Here is a 20,761-nt window from a genome sequence, read left to right as displayed (position 1 = left end):
TCCGGGTGGCCGTGAGGAAGTGGAGAAGCGAGCGGTTACCAGGCTTCCTCCTTTCACTGGGCGGGCCTTCCCTGCACCACCCCGCCGTTCTGGGGACCCCCTCTCCATGGGATCTTTGAGCAGCTTTTGTTATGCGCTCAGAGCTTAGGCCTGGCCCATGAAGTAGGCCAGCCTTCAGAAAAAGCCCCAAAAACCAAATAAAAGCTTCGGAGTTGTGCGTGGTTGTGGATGGCCAGGCTCTGTGGTCGTGAAAGGGGCTTGTCTGTGAGTGTCTGGCTCTCAGGTGGCCCTTGTTCAACTCCTGGAGTAGTTTTCCTGTCGGGCTTATTTCATTGAGCCTAATGTCCTTCAGGCTCATCCATGGTGTGGCAAATAGCAGTTCTCTCCCACCTCCCCAGTTCATCCTGTAAGTCAAAGTCTAGGCCGTGTATCCCAGACTGGCCTCAGCCTTCTTTCTAAAGCGTTGGAATCGCCGGTGTGCCTTACCACTCCTGGCTCCCCCCTTTTGTTTCAGAGGATGAATAACATTCCCATAACAATGTCGCAATTTTAATCTGTCAGCAGACACAGCTTTTCCTAGTTTTGACTCTCCTAAGGATGGAATGCTGTAATCTCTTGTGATTCTGACTTCATTTCCTTCAGGCATACTCTAGAGTGTTGGGACTGTGCCATCATATGTTTTTTGTGGTGGTTTTTTTTTTAACTTTTAAAAAATTATTATAAAGATGATGTACAGAGGGAGTTACAATTACATGTCACTTAATGAGTGCATTACTTCTTGGACAATGTCCCTTCTTTCCTGGCTCTTTCCAAGTTTTTCCCAGTAATTCTATTTTTAAGTTATTAAGGAACCTCCATACTGTTTCCTAAAAAAGCTGTACTTATTTGCATTTCCACCAACAGTGTGCAATGGATGATCAGTTAAACAATAAATGAATGGAATTACTTCCTTAAAGCAGAATGGATGAGTCAGAAATGAAAAGCAGCTTTTTGAAAAAGATGCAGGACCAGCGAATTGAAGAGGTAGTGAAAAAGCAATGAGGAATCAAGTAGCAATGAGATTTTTGTAGGTAGATAGCGGTTCCCTCCTTCAATTAGTGTAATAGGCTGCAGCTCCTGTTAGATTCTGAAATAAATGGAGAAATCCACGATGAACCTGAAGCAAGAGAAGGAAGGGGCGGATGAAGGTGCGAGGCAAAGGCAAGGGCCCCAAGTGCGGGAGGATATCATATTAGGTCTGAGAACCTGGTAAGGGATGGAGCGCTTTGTCCGTGTTCCCTATGGCTTATACCAGAGTTATGGAAACACAATGCCTTTGAACCAGCCTGGACTTGCAGGGCACAAACAGTTGGACTGGAGACAAAACATGGGTCCCCCAACTTTCCTGGCCAGGCCAGGGATGCTGATGCCAGCAAATGCCTCTGACTACTACATGGACCCTTACAAGAGGGTTCAGCTCAAGGCTATTCTCGCCCAGATGAACTCCAACCCTGGTCTACGACGGGGCAAGGCCAACACCAAAGAGGTAGGCATACAGGTGAGCCTGCGGGTGGACAAGTCCGTACAGTGCTCGCTGGGGCCTCGAACCCTGCGAAGCTGCTCCCCTTGGGACAGAACTGGTCACAAGGAAACCAGGACAGGCTGGGGCACCTATTCACAAGTGACCCATCAAAGCAGCTTAATACGGCTGCGCAATAGGGAGGATGGGAAAAACAAGGCGCTTTCAGGCCCGGAGGAGGCCAGCCAGCGGCCAACATCAATGCCAAAGTCAGAGGCTGAAGATAACAAGCAGGAGGAACTCCAACAGCTCAAAGAGCTGGAAGATGCTGCGGGTTCTGAGGAAAAGATGTGCAAGCAGGAACATGGAGACACAGACACAGATCTGCTTCAGAAACCCAACTTCCAGGTGGATTTTGTTTTCTCTGTTAGTTCCCCACCCTCTACCAACCCTACCTATCATCTGTTTTCTTATTTCTTTTTCTTTTTGCGGGGCAGAACTAGGGATTGAACTCATGGCCTCAAGCTCTTGCAGGATTAGAGTTCTACCACTTGAGCCACATCTCCAGCTCTGATTTCCTACTCCTGCCCCTGGTTATGTTGGTGATGGAATCTTACAAACCTTTCTACCCAGCCTTGTCTGAAGCTATGATCCTCACTATTTACTAGACTCAAGGTCTCAGCCTTGTGAGTAGCTACAGATGTGAACCACCTGCATCTGTCTTGTTTTCTACTTTTGAGGCAATAAAAGGCATGTCTTCTCTCATTCCTGCCTTTTATTTAGTAAGGGAAGAGGAGTTCTGAAGACACGTCTTCTACATGACAAGTGGGTTTTGCAAGTTTCTAGCTTTTTAAGCTTCTAACTTTTTAAAGTTGTGAAACCAAGAATCTGGCTACCATTGGAGTGGGGAGTGAGGTGAAAAAGAGTTTCAAGTGTGAGAAATACAACGGCAGATTTTTCATTTTAAGATAGTGCGGGTGGAAAATAGATTGGGAAGGAATGAATGATAGCAGTGTAAAGAACCACACAGAAATCCTAGAGAGACAAGATACTAAATTAATGGGGTTGCATTGAAGCAAATGTGATTTTTTTTTAATGCAAATCAATTAAAAGAGAATCTCTAGATTTTTTCCCTTGATATATTAAAAAACTCTTTCCTCTCTTCAGTTTTTGGAAGCAAAATATGGCTACTTTCACTGTAAAGATTGTAATACCAGATGGGAGAGCGCTTATGTGTGGTGTATTTCTGGAACTAATAAGGTAAGTAAAAGTGAGGGGAATGGAGTGGACACATTTATCTAGATGGAAATATGACTCACAGCTCCATTCTTTCTGGCTTCCTCTGTTAAGCTTTTAGTGAGTGCACAGTGAATGTTCAAATTCATCTGAATTTGATACGGTCCAGTCCCTGAGTTGTATTCTAATATTGTATGTGGCTCAGTTGTTTTGTTATACAAAATTTCAGGTTTTCTAGTTAAACTTTTGCGCTTGTTTACACTGGACATTCTGCAACCATGTGTTACACTTTAGGCCTTAGCTGGAGGAGATTTCCAGTTTGTCCACAAGGTGGGGCAATAAGAGACATACTGAGAATAAGTCCCCCTTTCACCAAATTGAGTTGTCAATATACCAAGATGAGGAGACACTTTATTCTGCATTTCCACATTATCATGGACCCTCCTATCAGAATGACTAGATTAGACTGCCACTGTGCAACTTCTGTCTGGTTTTGCTTGCCCTGAATACTTCCTTTTCCAACTATGCTTAGGTTTATTTGATAAAATTTGTTTTTATTTTTGCATCAATACAGGGGCTTGAACTCAGAGCTGTGTGTGTGTGTGTGTGTGTGTGTGTGTGTGTGTGTGTGTAGTCAGTTGTGGGGCTTGGATTGAGGGCCTGGGCCTCTTATGTATTCAAGGCTAGAGCTCTACCACTTGAGCCACAGCACCACTACTGGTTTTTGAGTGGTTAATTGGAGATAAGAATCGCATGGGGACTTTTCTGCCTGTGCCAGCTTTAAGCTGCAATCCTCAGATCTTAACTTCTTGAGTAGTAAGGGTTGTAGGAGTGAGGTCACCAGTGCTGGGCAAGAGCCTTGTATTCTTTTTTTTTTTTTTTGCTGTAGGCTAAACTCTACTGTTTGAGTCTTAGTACTACTTCCTGCTTCTTGCTGGTTAATTGGAGAGTAGGAGTCTCACAGACTTTCCTGCCTGGGCTGACTTTGGACCTGGATCCTTAAATATCAGCCTTGTGAATAACTAGGATTATAGGTGTCATACTAGAATCAGGCCCTTATTATTATTGTTGTTGTTGTTATTATTATTATTATTGAGAAAGGGCCAGCCTGAAACTCTTGATCCTTGTGACTTAGCCTTCCAAGTGCTGGATTACATGTATGTGTTACTACAACCAGCACTTGTTTCATTAGCTTCTAAGGACATTGGAGTTTGTGCTGCCGTTCTGACTAAAGCACTAGAGAGGGAGAGGGAGTTAATTGGAGAGTAGGAGTCTCACAGACTTTCCTGCCTGGGCTGACTTTGGACCTGGATCCTTAAATATCAGCCTTGTGAATAACTAGGATTATAGGTGTCATACTAGAATCAGGCCCTTATTATTATTGTTGTTGTTGTTGTTATTATTATTATTGAGAAAGGGCCAGCCTGAAACTCTTGATCCTTGTGACTTAGCCTTCCAAGTGCTGGATTACATGTATGTGTTACTACAACCAGCACTTGTTTCATTCGCTTCTAAGGACATTGGAGTTTGTGCTGCAGTTCTGACTAAAGCACTAGAGAGGGAGAGGGAGTTAAGAGGCATGCTAAGAGTGAATGAAAACAACTCCATGTTTTGACTAGCCATTTACTAGACTCAATAGTAGGGCTTGAACTCAGGGCCTCATGTTTGTGCTTAGCCTTTTCACTTAAGGATGGTACTGCCCTACTTGAACCTTACCTTCACTTCTAGCCCTTTAGATTAATTGAGTTAAGAGTTTCTCACATTTCTCTGCCCAGGCTATCTTTGACCCTGGATCATGGGCTTTTGAGTAGCTAGTAAATCAGACATGAGCAACCAGTTCCCTATTGTTTTTGTTTTTGTTTTGTTTTGTTTTGTTTTGTTTTGTTTTGAGAGAGAGAAAGGACCTAATTATGTAGCTCAGACTGATCTCCAACTCTTGATATTCCTGCTTCTTCCTATTGAGTGTTGAGATTACAGGCATGCACCACTACACATAGTTTTTTTTTTCCGTATTTCTTTTTATTAACACATGTTAGTTGTACACAACACTTTAGTTATGACATTTCTATACATATATACAAAGTATCCCAATCAACATCAGCTATATATCACTCTTCCTCATTCTACTTCTCCCTTCTTAAAACACTTTCAACAGGTTTTACTGCTCTATTTTCATACATGAAAATGTACTATACTGCATTGGCTCTGTTCACCTTCTTAGTTTTTCCCTCTCCTGCTGTTGTCTCTTCTTTCAAGCCTGTTTTACCTTCTTGTTATTCAGTTTTTTTCTTCTTGCTCCTTCTTGCCCATCTCATGCCAGGATTTTATTCAGGGGTTTAATTTAGGTAGTATAAGGTTCTAGGACAAAGAATACAGCCAAAAACTTGTCCTCAAGAAACTTACTCTGGCTGGGTGCTGGTGGTTCACATTTGCGATTTTAGCTACTCAGGAGGTTGAAATGTAAAGATTGCAGTTCAAAGCCACCCTGGCTTTGAATTCCATGGTGGTTAATTGGAAATGAGAGTCTTATGGACTCTATCCAGCAAAAAGCCAGAAGGGGAATTGTGGCTCAAGTTGTAGAGTGCCAGCATTGTGTGAAAAAGCAAGTGACAGTGCCCAGGCCCTGAGTTCAAACTCTTATTCTGCATGAAATGATGCAAACAAAATTTCAATTGAGGGCTGGGTATAGTGGAATCCATGGCATAGAGTTGGAACAGAAATTACACAGGAGGGGTGATTCACTTTTCTGAGAGTCAGCATCATCATGTCCAAACAGGACTTTAAATAATCAACAGGAGGAGGACTTGTAGCACAAAATCTAGAAAGCACATAGTCTCAATAGATAATTTCAAATGGTTCAGATATTTTCAAATACATGTCTGGGCTAACAGTAGACTGGGAAAAAAAGAAGGGTTTGGCTCACAAAATGGATACAATTATAGTAAGAGCTACTTCCTGTTGATTACCAGGATGATTCTTTGTTTCTATATTTGGGTAGTTAACAAACTATAGAAAAAAGTAGTATCCAATTTGACAGGTAAGTGAAAGGGACTAGTATGTCTAGTAAAGCTTAAAACTTCAAGGGCTGGTGGCTTCTACCTAATCCTAGTTACTCAGGAGGCTAAAATCTGAGGATCATGGTTTGAAGCCAGCTGGGCAGAATGTCCATGAGACTGTTATCTCCAAATACCCACCAAAAAGGTAGAAATGGATTTGTGACTCAAGTGGTATAGTGCTAGCCTTGAGGAACAAAGATAAGGGATGACTCCTCCAGGCCCTTAGTTCAAGCCCCAGGACTGACACTTAACTCCTCCCCCATTCCCACCCCAGAAAAAACAGACTATTTTGTTGTTGGTCGTGGGGCCTGAACTCTGGGCCTGGGCCTGAACTCTGGGCCTGGGCCTGTCCCTGAGCTCTTCAGCTTAAGGCAGGTACTCTACCACTTGAGCCACAGCACCATTTCCAACTTTTTCTGCTTATGTGGTGCTGAGGAATCGAACCCAGGGCCTCATGAATGCAAGGCAAGCACTCTACCACTGAGCTACCTTTCCAGCCCCAAAGAAAGACTCTTAAGGATCAAGGTTGGATTAAAATCAAAGTAGAATATTAGTATATGGATTACTTAAATTTAAGAACTAGGAGACTAGGAGCTACAAGCATATATGAGTTTGTATTAAAAAGCATTTTTCCCTCTAGGTTTATTTCAAACAACTCTGCTGCAAATGCCAAAAGAGCTTTAACCCTTACCGAGTAGAAGCGATCCAGTGTCAGGTAAGAACATACAACATTTTCATTGTGGTTTTAATGCTTGTGTTCAACATGAAACCTCTGTGCTAGGATTTTTGTAGACTTGCATGTTAGCACAGGAGTATTGAGTTTTTAGGACTGGGTATGGCTCAAGTAATATAGCACCTTCTTAGCAAGTATAAGACCCTGAGTTTAAAATTCTGTTTGGTGGAAAAACTGGGCGAGAGAAAAGGAAGGGGTAACATTGTTCAAAAAGAAATGTTCTCATTTCCTGTCATAAAATGGTAACTCTTCTGTACCTTACCTTTATAATAACCATAAAAATACTGTATTAAAATTTTGTTTGGGGCTGGGAGTGTGGCTTAGTGGTAGAGTGCTTGCCTAGCATGCATGAAGCCCTGGGTTTGGTTCTTTAGTACCACATACACAGAAAAACTGGAAGTGGAACTGTGGCTCAAGTGGTAGATTGTTAACCTTGAGCAAAAAGAAGCTCAGGAACAGTGCCCAGGCCCTGAGACCAAGCCCCAGGATTGGAAAAAGAAAAGGCAAAATTATTATTATTTTTTACGGAGACTGGGACTTGAGCGAACTCAGTACCTGACACACTCTCTCATTGGCTAGTCTGAGCCAGCTTGAGCCGCCCCCCCCTCCCCATTTGACCTGCTGGACTGGTGCATTCTATTGTTTGAGCCATACCTTCAGTCCTGCTTTTTAGTGCCTAAGCTAAGGTTACAGTATGAGCCACCCATGCCTGGAGGGGGTAAAATTAAAAGAAACAAGTGTTGGATTTCCTAAGTATTTAGAATTATGTAAAGTATTTTAGAAAAAGAAAAAGCATAATCTGATTTGCTTTCTCAAAGAGAAATTCACTATTTTGAGTTGTTTATATTGGCATCTTTGTTTATTTGTTTGTTTTGGTCAGTTGTGGGGCTTGAACTCTGGGCCTGGGCACTATTCCTCAGATTTCAGGTCAAGACTAGCGCTCTACCACTTGAGCCACAATACCATTTTGGCTTTTTTTGTTTATGTAGTGCTGAGGAATCGAACCTAGGACCTCATGCATGTGAGGCAAGCACTCTACCACTGAGCCACCTTGCCAGCCCATATAGCATGTTTATATCTGATGTACTTTTTTTGGTAAAATAACCTGTGTACAACTAAAATATAGGAAATTATTAAGTAACTTGGTTTTTACTGTGTGGTCAGACTTTGGTTTAAGTGTTTTACATAGATTATCTCCTGTGTCTTAACCTTTGCAACAAGCATTATTCCTACTTTACAGATCCAAAAGCTGAGGTCATTAAATTGAAATAACTTTGGCTTAAGATTAGACTGATATGATTAAATCTGTTATTGGATTGTTTTTTCCAGTGTTTAGAAGGCCACTGAACTTCCTAATAAGTCCTTTTGACTTTCGTGAGGAAAATTTTAAACCAGCTTGAAGGAAACTTGTATTTAAGCTTTCAGAAAAGAGTGACAATGCTTTTTCATAATCAAGAAGCATTTTTTCTTTTTAGGCAACAGTGGGGACCAAACCTGTGTTTGCAATGCTACATGCTGCTCTACTACTGAGCTGCATTCACACTCACGAAGTTGATTGTAAAAACGAAATCCTTTGTTTCAGCATATTTTCTCTTGTGGGTTGAATATGGTTCAAGTAGGTTATCTGAAAGTAGGAATGAAATCTTTTTTGAAATTGCTCTAGGAATTGGGGGAGAAGGACAAGGGAGAGTGATAGAGGGCATAAGATTAATTGAAATACAATATAAACCAGGGAGGAAATGTCACAGTGAAATCCCTCCTGTGTAATTAAGCTAATAAAAAATTTCTTCCTGGGGTTGAAGGTATAGCTCAGTTATAGAGCACTCGTCAAGTATGTATGAGGCCCTGAGTTTCTTTCCAGCACTGCAAAACAAACAAAATCCTTCTCTCCTTCTGTAATTAGTGAAGTAACTATTTTAAACTAGTTTATTAAGAGCTTACCCTTATTAAGTTGGAAGTGCCTACCCCCCCCCCCCACCATGCTAGTCAAATGCTCTAATACTTGAGCCCCAGCTACAGCCTTGTCAGTGGGTTTTCTAGCCTGAGATTCTTAGTTGTCTTATGTGCAATATGACTACCTACTAAATTGGGTTTAAATGTATTCTATGCCCATTTTAATTTTTTGCTTATGTTCACTTGATTTTTCTAAAAAACATTCCATTTTCCATTTGATTTAATATTGGTGGTTATTCATTCTTGAATGTTCTTCAGGTGATTACCATCGAGATGATAACGTAATTGACTTATTGAAATCTACAGAAATTTGCCTCTCTTCAACAATACAATGACTTTACAACACTCAAATTCCACATTGCTTCATCCTAACTTACATGATATTGTAGTGTAATTTTAAACTGTATGAGATACTATTTTATATTGTCAGCATTCTTTTAGTATTAGTTACCTATTCTTTGTATTGTCTTTTCTATCTGGGATTATTTTCTTTTTTTAAAAAAATTTTCTTCTTATTTGGAAAACACATTTTAATATTTTCTGTGGTACAAATGTGTGAAGGTGCCAAATGCTATTCTATCTTCACTCTACTCTCCTTTTTTTTTTTTTTTTTTCTGGTCATGGGGCCTGAACTCTGGGCCTGGGTGCTATCCCTCAGCTCTTCAGTTCAAGGCTAGCACCCTACCACTTGAGCCACAGTGCCACTTCTGGGTTTTTTCTGCTTATGTGATGCTAAGAAATCGAATCCATGCGAGGCAAGTGCTCTACCGCTGAGGCAACTTCCTAGCCCTCCCTTATTTCTTTCTCCAGAGATGGGATCTTGCTATGTAGCCTAGGCTGGCCTAGATACCTTTTTTTAAATTTTCAAAAATTTTTATTTTTAGATACCTTTTTTTGTGTGTGCCAGTTCTGGGGCTTGAGCTCAGGGCCTCACTCTCCCACTAGCTTTTCAGCTCAAGCTAATTCTCTACCATTTGAACCATACCTATTAGCCTACAGTTCTTGCTCTTCCTACCTCTGTCTCCAAGCACTGGGATCACAAATGTGCACCACTATGCCTAGCTTAAGTCTGTTTGCTTTTTAGATATTTTTCTCTGCTTTGGTTTTCAATAGTTCTGTAATGTGATGAGTTGTTTATTTCCATTTTCTACTTATTATATCTGTGAGTTATTTCTTGAATCTGTGGCTTGAAGATTTTTATCCCTTTTAAGAAATTTATCTATTTGGTATTCTCCTATTCTTGGCATTTCTTATAATAAACATTTTACTATATTGCTTTCTGTTTCATAGGGATTTTTTTGTATATTTTTCTGTTTCTATGCTTTTGTGTGTCCTTGCTTCAGTCAGGTGATTTTCTACCAGACTTCTGTGATTCCTCCTAACTTATGGCCTTCTCAGTAGCTGGGATTACTGGCATGCATTTTGATCTTTTCTGCTTGTCTGGTAAGATTATTCTAGATGTATACTAGTTATTGCAAATAAGGGAAGCCACAGGACTTATGTTTCTTTGGGTTTGGCTTCACTTAATATAAATTTTCCAAGTCTTTCCATTTCCTAACAAATGGGACAGTGTCATTCTTTCTGATGGAGGCATAGAATTCCACACACACCAAATTTTCTTGATCCATTCATGTACAGGGGCATCTGGGTTGGTTCCATCTTAGCTATGGTGAATAATGCTGCAATAAACATAGTTGTGCTGGTAGCTTTAGTATGGTCTTGTTTGTGCGATTCACCTCTATTTATAGGTTTCCTTCTTTAATGCTTTGACAATTTGCTAGTGCCTTTGAACAATTATTTTTAGCTCAGGTTTTGTAATTGTGCTGGCTAGAATTACCTAGTCTATCATTGCCAGAAGAAGGAATCTATCTTTAGAATATTTTCTTCCTCAAAAAGAACTTGTGAGAATATACTTAATCTGCTTAAGATACTTAGAGCAGTGCTAGGTATGTAATGCACAGTGTATTAGCTATTAGAATGTTCTTATAGGGAAGGATACTTCTCAATGAAAGAGTGAAGTGTTTAGGTCATCTTAGGTAATCTGGCTCTAGAACATGACTCTTAACTGGAGTACCTCTCAATGCTGTCTACATCTTATAAAATGTATGAACACTATTAAAATTCCTACTTGAAAAATGACATTGCCCCCTTTTTACAGTTTGGGACCTTCAGAAGACATAGAGCAATGACTATAATTTCAAAATTGGCAGGGTAAGATGGTGGAGCAGGGTAGTATAGTCTTTTTTTTATTGTGAAAATACCATACAGAAGGATTATAATTACATGGGCAAGGTAATGAGTCATTTCTTATCAAGCATTGTTGCCTCCTCCTTTGTTTCCCCTTCCCATCCCTTCCCATCTCCCTCCCCCGTCCCCCTTCCCCCCCCACCCCCCCCAGCCAAAGTTGTAAAGTTCATTTTTCGACATAACGTGTAGTCTTACAGAATGTATTTTTAAAAAACCTATAACTGGTCGGATTGGGATAATTATTGGAAGTTACTGCTTTAAATTTTAGTAAAGATTGGGCCCGGTCAGTGGCTCATGTCTGTAATCCTAGCTACACAGGAGGCTGAGATCTGAGGATCACAGTTCAAAGCCAGCCTGGGCAAGAAAGACTGTGAGACTTTTATATCCAATAAACCACTGGAAGTGGCACTATGGCTCAAGTGGTGGAGCTCTTGCCTTGAAGAGCTGAGAGACATTGCCCAGGCCCAGAGTTTAAGCCCCTGACCACCACCACCACCAACAACAAAAAAACAAGAAAAGAAATTAATAAAGATTGGGAATATCTGGAAAGAAAGGAATCAACCTTCTTTTAGAAAACCCCTTCCTCCTGGTTTGAATAACCCAAAATATCTCCAGGCATTGCCAAGATATTGTGTGTGTGTGTGTGTGTGTGTGTGTGTGTGTGTGTGTGTGTGTGTGTGTGTGTATGTAGAAAATCACCATTGAGACAACTGTTGCTTTATTATATTTTTATTGTTCTTATTTAGATAAATCACTTAATATTCACTCACAGCCCCTCACCATTACCTAGGCATAAATATACAAATTGACATAGACAGTACAAAATGCTTTATTTTTAACTTTTTTTCTTCTGCCAGACCTGGGGCCTGGGTACTATCCCTGAGCTTCTTTTGTTCAAGGCTACTACTCTAACAATTGAGTCACAGCACCACTTCTGTGGTACTGAGGAATTGAATTCAAGGCTTCATGCATATTAGGCAAGCACTCTACCACTAAGCCACATTCCCAAGCCACACTTTTAACTTTTATGTTGTTTTGGCATTTCTCTGATCATTTGTTTTGGAAAAAAATGTGTGATATTTGATGAGACACAAGTGGTTTTGTGTTACTTGTTCATAGTCTTCTCATGGATACAAGGAAGATCAAAATATCTGGGCTAAGATTAGTAGGGAGAATATTTTGATTTGAGGATTCTACTTGAAGCACTAATTTGATAATTTACTGTCCAACTTATTCCTTGTTTCCTAAAGACCTGTTCAAAGTCTCGTTGTTCCTGTACTCAAAAGAAAAGACATATTGATCTAAGGAAGCCACATCGACAGGAACTGTGTGGTCGCTGCAAAGACAAGAAATTCTCCTGTGGCAATATTTACAGCTTTAAATACATCATATAGCGGTCACTGTGACTTGTGGAATCTTACAACTTACTACATTGTCTTCCTTTTTTCACAGTTTGGCTCTGACTTGGCATTGGAAAACAAACAAGGCTTTTGTACTTTTTTTTCCCGTAGGTTGTATAATTGTACTATGCAAATAGAATAAAATAAGTGCATGTAAACTAGACCTTGACGACACATTGATTGGTGATCCCATAGCACTGGGAGATGGTTGATGCTGTCACTTATGTAAAGGGAAAATGAAGAAGAAAACTGGTCATTTATTTGACAAAGTTATTTTGTTTTTGGTCAGTGTGGGGCTTGAACTCTGGGCCTGGGTGCTGTCCCTGAACTCTTCAGCTCAAGGCTAGCACTCTACAACTTGAGCCACAGGGCTACTTCTAGTTTTCTGGTGGTTAATTGGAGATAAGAGTCTCATGGACTTTCCTGCCCAGGCTGGCTTTGAACTGTGATTTTCAGATCTCAGTTTCCTGAGTAGCTAGGATTGATTATCGGTGTGGGCCAATGGCACCTGGCTTTGACAAAATTTTATAAGTAGTGGGTATATAGAAATGATCAAAGGGACTAGGTCCTTGTTTTCCTGTATATTTATCTCAAATGCTGAGTCGGCACCTGACATAAGCCAGACATTGTAACACATCATGTAGGAAAAGACATGGAGACAGAGAGGTCACAGTATAGAGTCAGGATGTGAATTCAACTAGATAATGATTTGTGCCATGTTTATAAGTTCTATGTTTGTTTTTCCTAAAATTCAGATTGTTGGTATGTGCCACAAAAGAAACAAGGTACTCTAATAGAATAACTCTTTTAGATTGGGAGAAGAGACATGGGGATTATGATATACAGGATGAGGGGAACTGAGAAGATGGTTTGATCGAAGGAAACAGCAAGAACAAATATCCTCAGGAGGCTTGGGAATATGGCTTAGTAGTAAAGTGCTTGCCTAGCATGCATGAAGCATTGGGTTCGATTTCTCAGTACCACATAAATAGAAAAAACCGAAAGTGGTGCTGTGGCTCAAGTGGTAGAGTGCTAGCCTTGAGTAGCAGAAGCTCAGGGACAGTGCCTTGGCCCTGAATTCAAGCCCCAGGACTGGCAAAAAAAGAAAATCCCAAATACCACAAAAAAAATCCTCATGAAGTGGGACATGTTCTTAGCATGTCTCAGGCATGTGCTTAGTATGTACTAGATGTACTAAGAATGAGAAAACCCTAAGGTTAATGTGGGGCATAAATCTAAAGACAGGCTGTAGTCAAGTATATAAAAACCCATGAAGTAGTTTCAACAAGGCAGTGACAGATTTTATTTGTTTCTGTGTGTGTGTGTGTGTGTGTGTGTGTGTGTGTATGCATACACATGCCAATACTGGAGCTCCAACTCAAGGCTTGGACGCTGTTCCTTAGCTGCTTCTGCTCTAGGCTGGTATTCTACCATTAGAGCCGTACTTCCACTTCTGGCTTCTTTGTGGTTGATTAGAAATAAGAATCTCATACACAGTCAGGGGTCAGTGACTCACACCTGTAATCCTAGCTACTCAGGAGGCTGAGATCTGAGGATCACAGTTCAAAGCCAGCCCAGGCAGAAAAGTCCGTGACACTCTTATCTCCAATAAACCACTAAAAAACCAGAAGTGGACTAATGGGTCCACCTGTATCTCTAGTAAAACAATTTGTTTTTCCCTTCCCCTCCACAAATTATGCCAACATCAAATACAGTGAAAACAGGTTATACCGTGGGGGAGGGACATACAAAGCAACACAAAAATCATCTTATAAATATGTTAGAAACAGTAGCAAGCAAGAAAAACCATTTGAGTCCTTATCTTGGGGTTCATTTCACCTAACATCAACTGATCTGACCGTTTCTGCTTGACTCAGACATATACTAGTAATTGCAAATAAGGGAAAGCATAGGACCTATGTTTCTTTGGGCCTGGCTTACTTCACTTAATATAATATTTTCCAAGTCTTTTTACTTTCTAACAAATGGGGCAATGTCATTCTGATGGAGACATAGAATTCCATTATGTGTGTGTGTATACACACACACACAATGGAATGCTATGTGATATATATATATATATATATATATATATATATATATATATATATGTATGTATATATATCACATTTTCTTGATCCATTCATCTACTGAGAGGCATCTGGGTTGGTTCCATATCTTAGCTATGCTAAATAATGCTGCAGTAAACATAGTTGTGCTGGTAGCTTTAAAGATTTACAGAGAAAATTCTTTGAAGAGGAAAGAAGGATGGCCAATAGACACATGAAGAAATGCTCAATCTCCCTAGCCATAAAAGAAATGCAAATCAAAACAACACTGAGATACCACCTCACCCCAGTTAGAATGGCTATAATCATGAACTCTAATAACAGATGCTGGAGGGGATGTGGACAGAAGGGAACCCTATTGCATTGTGGGTGGGAGTGTAATCTTGTTCAACCACTTTAGAAAGCAGTATGGAGGTTCCTCAAAAGACTCCACATAGAGCTCCCCTATGACCCAGCAATCCCTCTTTTGGGCATTTACCTGAATGATCACAAACAAGACTATATTATTTGGAGTCCTTTTTTGGGGGGGGGTCCGTTCGTGGGGCCTGAACTCTGGGCCTGGGCGCTGTCCCTCAGCTCTTCAGCTCAAGGTGAGCGTTCTACCACTTGAGTCACAATGCCACTTCCGGCTTTTTTCTTTTTGCTTATGTGGTGCTGAGGAATCAAACCCAGGGCCTCATGCATGCAAGGCAAGCACTCTACCACTGAGCCACCTTCCCAGCCCCACTATTTGGAGTCTTTTGAGGAACCTCCATACCGCTTTCCAAAGTGGTTGAACAAGTTACATCCCTACCAACAATGCAGTAGGGTTCCCTTTTGGCCACATCCCCTCCAGCATTGGTAGTTATTAGCATTTTTGACTTGTTTTTGGTGTGTGTGCCAGTCATGGAGCTTGAACTCAGTGTGTGGGAGCTATCCCTGAGCTTTTATATTCAAGGCTAACACTCTACCACTTGAGATGTAGCTCCACTTCTGTGTGTCTTGTTTGTTTTTGGTTCTTAATTGAAGAAAAAAGTCTCAAAGACTTCCTTCCTGCACTGGCTTTGAACTAAGATCCTCAGATTTTAAGCCTCCTGAGTAGCTGGGATTACAGGTACGAATGAGCTTTTTAAAATGGTTATTTGGAGATTGTTTTTTGTCCAGGCTGGCTCTGAACTGCAGTTCTTAGATCTCAGCCTTCTCAGTAGCTAGAATTGCAGGCATGAGCCACTAGCACCCAGCTCACCTCCACCTTGCTAAGAATTTCTTACTAAGATACTAAATATTTCATTCAAAAGATGGCCTATGAAACTATAATACTGATTCTTTAACATATTGAATACATTATTCACCCACTGATATTTTCAGTTATTTAAAATTTTATGTGTAGTAGTGGGAATGCACAAATTCATTTGCTTTCTCTTATTTGTCTTTCCATTGGTTTTAAATTGCTCTTATGTATTTGATTCATCTGGAGCTGTGATGTCTGGATCCAGGTAATACCTGCTCTTGCTTAGATCATCTCTTAGATCAAAGAAAATATTCATTATGGAATGAACAATATGGTGATAATACTTAACCTAAAAATCTTTTAATTCAAGTAGCTGGTTCAAGTTCCTGTATTTGAACAGCCATTAGTAGGCATTGACCTTATTAATTCTACAAATGTAAACAAAGTGTTTTCAACTTTTAAGTTAATGAAGTTATTTAAAATTTTTATACTATCTATATTGATATTTAAAGCCTTGAGCCCAGAAACCTGATATGTACCAACATTGAGAGTAATGATTTCAGCCTCGTGAGTTGTTAGGATTACAGGCATGAGATCTAAGTACCCAACAGGAACAACTCTTGGAAAGAAAGAAGAGGTGCAGTCTGGAGCACAAGTAGAGTGCTCAGTCCTTCACAGGAGCAGTGATACTGCTGGCTAAAGATAATTTATAGACATGGCAGTGAAGATGAGACTGCCTGACTTGCTTGCTCAATGAACTATGGGATAAAGCCATCAGTTGAGACAGATGGGAAACTGAGGAAAGAGGGCAATATTTGAAATTGGGTATTGGGAAAGTGAAATGGGCAGAAAGGTGTAACTGTGTAATAAGTTTCACAGATGGAAGCTTGGAGCTGTGTGAGAAGCAGATGTGATTGTATTTGCCAGCTAGGCATGCCACATCTCACATATGATGAGGTGTGCAACAGGTGGACCTTAGGTTGAGCCAGCCAAGACAGGGCTGAGGTGGGGTGGGGTGATGGGAGTGATTTGAAAGGCCCATGCAATTTAAACTTGTGCAGAAGTGAGGTGGTGTCATATGAGGGCTGTGGATTTTTACCCATGGTAGTGAGAGAGTTGTGAGGGTTTGAGGCTGGAGGCAGAGTGGGATACTAGAAAGTGAAATTCTGGAGCTGGTACCCTCAGAACTATGGTAAGGCTGAGAGATAGCCTTGAAATTGAGTAGCTAAGTTAGAACCTGGTGAGGGTCTCTGGAAATACGGATGTGAACAGACTGATAGGATGGAGACTTCGTATAGGTTATCTGGAGGATGTTAAAGCCCTTACATTGGGGCAGAGAAGGTAAGCTTAAAGAAAGGGAAGTGAGCAGGAAAGTGGCAAGTGAAAATCACCCATGAAGCATTATAAATTACCCAGAGGGAGGCCCAGCTTTCATGGTGTTTAAGGGCTGTGACATAGGGTCTGGGACTCAGAATTTTTCAAAGCCTCATTGTTGATTCAATGGTAGCAGAGGATTGGAATCAGTGATGGAGTAGAGGGAAAAGATGACTGGCACTACTACGAAGTATGAAATCTCAAAAGTGTCTCTTGTTTTGTTTTTTGTTTTCATACAAGGTCTGGCTAAGGTGCCTAGGCTGGCCTTGAATTTGAGATCCTTCTGCTTCTGGAGTGCTGGGATTACAGATTTTGGGGCTTTTTTGAAATAGAAATAAGGAGAAAGAAATGCTGAAAATAAATGGAACAAGGAGAATTTCCATCTTTTCCTGTCCTTGGAACTCTGTCACCTTTTTTTCCCCCCAGTACTGGGGATCGAATTCAGGATGTTGCACTTACTAGGCAAGTGCTTTACCACTGAGCTACCTCCCAGCTCATATTCTGTCACCTTTGTAGCAAGTATTTAGGTTCTTAGAATCATGAATTCTGTCATTTGTGTTAAAATCAGGATCCAGGTAAGAAGATATGGTGATAGAAGGCATCTGGCTTGTGTTGAATATTAAACTCTAGCCACTCAATTCCTGTGACCTCAAATGAGAAAGTGTTAGCTTAGGGGAGAGCCACTATATGAATGACTGGGGTGTGCTTTAAGAACACTTTAGCTGTACAGTAGCTTGCTTCGTGTTCTGATTTCTTTTAAGGAGATGGTTGTTAAAATGATTGAAAGTCCTCGTTCTGGAATTAACAAAATGTGTCTTAAAGGAGTCAGCCTTTGCTGGGCATTGGTGGCTCATACCTGTAATCCTAGCCACTCAGGAGGCTGAGATCTGAAGATCACAGTTCAAAGCCAGCCCAGGCACAAAAGTCTGTGAGACTCTTATCTCCAATAAGCCACTAGAAAACTGGAAGTGGTGCTGTGGCTCAAGCAGTAGAGCACTCACCTTGAGCCTGAAGAGCACAGGGACCATGCCCAAGCCCAGAGTTCAAGCCCCACAGCCTACAAAAAAAAAAAAAAAAGTTAGAGTCAGCCTCCTCTCCCTCCCAGTTCTGGGGCTTGAGATCAAGGCCTAGGTGCTGCTTTCCTTTAGCTTAAGGCTAATGTTCTACCACTTGAACCACAGTCCCAATTCTCAATTTTTGCTGCTAATGGGAGATAAAGACTTTCACACTTTCCTGCCAGAGCTGGCTTTAAACCCTAATCCCTCAGATCTCAGCCTCCTGAGTAGGATTATAGGCATAGGCCACTGGTGTCTGGCTCAAAATATGCCTTTTTGACAAAGCACCTCGGAAAGCAGTGTTGGTCTTGGTAGTGAACTGACTCACTTGAACAGCATTAAATAAAACTAGACTGTGAAGTCAGCTTGCAGTCAATGAAGTCAATCCCTTGAAGAGCCTAGGAATTGGTATTGTAAGTTCTCCTGTAGTAATTTAACATGCAGATACATATTTGAACCCCTTGTCCACCATTGATTCTTACAAGAAAGATCCCTGTCCCAAATAGGATCCTGGATTTCCCTCAAGAATTTTCAATATCATCTCTCTTTATCTCCAAAAGACTTGTAGAGTCCCTCCTCTTTATTCCTCTCAAAGCTGACATGCTGATTTCTACCTAACAGACATGTATTTCTCATATCCATAAATGGCAACCCTATTCTTTCAGTTGTCTGGGCTGATCTTTCAGGTTTCTCGCATAACACATGTCATCAGCAAGTCATACCAGTTCTACCTCTCAAGTATGTCCAGAGTATGCCCTCTACTAACCAGGCCCAGAGCACCTGTTGCCTGCTCCATTTCCTTGCCTTCAAACCTGTGCTTCTGCCCTTCTACAATCTCCTAAAAACAGTAGGTTCCTTTTAAAAAATTTAAATTAGGTGTGTGTATGTGTGCGTGTGTGTGCATGCGTGCGTGCAAACGTGCGTGCAGGTGTGCGAGTGTGCGCGCTGTGCTGGTTCTTTACCAGTTGGACCACAACTCCACTTCCAACTTTTTGCTGGTAATTGGAGATAAGAGGCTCATGGATTTGTCTTTCTGGGTCAGTTTCAAACCTGGATCTTCTAATCTGTTGCCTAAGTAACTAGGGTTACAAGAGCCTGGGTCTTTGATCTTGTTCCTCCCTACTTGGAGCCTCTTTCTCCCAGATATCCATGCTCAGACATCACCATCTTTCTTCTTTCTCAGGCACTTTTCTACAAATATAATTAACATGCCATAATATTCATCTGGAGAGGCCAAATTTACAGTGTTCAGGTAGGTATCTAAAAGTAGATGTAAGCACTGTGAGATACCCCTCTGTCTAGAATTCTACAGTTCACCAAAAAGGATCAATGTTTAGTAAGACAGTATCAGGAACCCTAAAACCTATGTGGCTGCAGCAATTATAAGCATATTTATTTCACAGCTGCTCTCTTCTAGACATTCTCACCAATAGATGGAAGTGAGAAATTTATACACAGTTAAAAGGTGTAATGCCTTTTCAAAATTGCCATATTTGAGATTCGAATTTTAATCAAATTATGTCCAAGTTCTAGGAGGCCTATTTTGATTGCTTCATTCCAGTAGTGGACCAAAAGTGTATATCATGAGCCTGGTGCCAGCAGTTCATGCCTGTAACCCTAGCCACTCCAGAGGCTGAGATCTGAAGATTAAAGTTTGAAGCCAGCCCAGGGAAGAAAGTCTGTGAGACTCATCTCCAATTAACCACCAAAAAAGCTAGAAGTGGAGTCATGGCTCAAGTGGTAGAGCACTAGTCTTGAGCAAAAATTCACAGGGATAGCACCCAGGACCAGCCTATATACCCGCTTCCCCCAACCAAAGAGAGAAAAAAACCCCATCATGTTTTGGATCTAGATAACACTGCACTACAAGGAAGAAATTCCCTATTTCTGGAGCATCTGTCGGGTGCTACTCTCTTTGCTGGCACTCATTTCTCTTGCCTTAGGAACTCAGTGAAAATGAATGCTCAGTCACAGAGGCACAACATGATACCAGGGAGATCTGACCTGGGGAACTGAGCCATTGCGAGGCTCAGCTAAGTGGATTCCTTTTCCTCACAGTTTTTCCCTCTCCATTTAAGGGAGAAATGGTGAAGATGTAGTGGGAAAGTAGAAAAACCCACTAACAACATCTATTTTAAAATGAAACTAAAGAAAAAGACAAACTCCACTTTTTTTTCTTTTCTTTTTCTTTTTTTTTGACAGTCTGGGGCTTGAACTCAGGGCTTGGGCTTCTTTTGCTTAAGGCTAGAACTTTACTACTTGAGCCACAGTGCCACTTCTGGATTTTTCTGTGTATGTGGTACATACAGAACTTCATTTATGATAGGCAAGCACTCTACCAGTAAGCCTCATTCCCAGCCCTCCACTGTTTCTTATGATAGGTTACAACATACTGTGGACATCCTTTCTTTGTTAAGGAGTCAGCCATCATGGTGGTTCCTTGTTAGATAAGAGAAAGCTCTCTATTATGACTGCCTAGTCCTTTTTTACTGTGACTCCCATTAACAAACTTTGAGAGGTGGCTGGAGGCATAGCTCAAGTGGTAAGAGTGCATGGCCAGTAGGCATGAGGCCCAGGGTTTGATCCATTGTCACTATCACCAAAAGACCAATCTTGAAAATAATCTAGAATGCCCTTGAGATATATTTGTAGCTGTATCTATGGTAACAACAACAAAACACTTGGGTTAGATTCCCTCCCTCCTGCATAATACTCCTATAAAATGATTACTAATAGCTGGGCACCAGTGGCTTACACCTGTAATCTTAGCTACTCAGGAGGCTTGAGATCTGAGGATTGTGGTTTGAAGTCAACCCGGGGAGGCAACTCTGTGAGACTCCTCTCCAATTAACCTCCAGGAAACTGGAAGTGGCACTGTGGCTCAAAGTGGTAGAGCACTAGCCTTCAGTTAAAAAACCTCAGGGCCAGTG

General features: G+C 41.0%; 1 protein-coding gene across 1 annotated transcript; it reads left to right on the top strand.

The window, feature by feature from the left end:
* The first annotated feature begins 1,255 nt into the window (after nt 1-1,255).
* Zar1l (zygote arrest 1 like) lies at nt 1,256-12,240 on the top strand. The gene is made up of 4 exons (XM_042685854.1): nt 1,256-1,906; nt 2,666-2,758; nt 6,431-6,505; nt 11,974-12,240. The coding sequence occupies exons 1-4, from the start codon at nt 1,256-1,258 to the stop codon at nt 12,115-12,117; spliced, it is 963 nt and encodes a 320-aa protein (XP_042541788.1). The 3' UTR covers nt 12,118-12,240.
* Nucleotides 12,241-20,761: the final 8,521 nt, after the last annotated feature.

Source organism: Dipodomys spectabilis, unplaced genomic scaffold, assembly GCF_019054845.1.
Source record: "Dipodomys spectabilis isolate Male_0828 unplaced genomic scaffold, ASM1905484v1 ptg000095l, whole genome shotgun sequence".
Classification (NCBI taxonomy): Eukaryota; Metazoa; Chordata; class Mammalia; order Rodentia; family Heteromyidae; genus Dipodomys; species Dipodomys spectabilis.
Note: the sequence above shows the minus strand (reverse complement) of the source record. Positions and strands in the feature narration are given on the sequence as shown.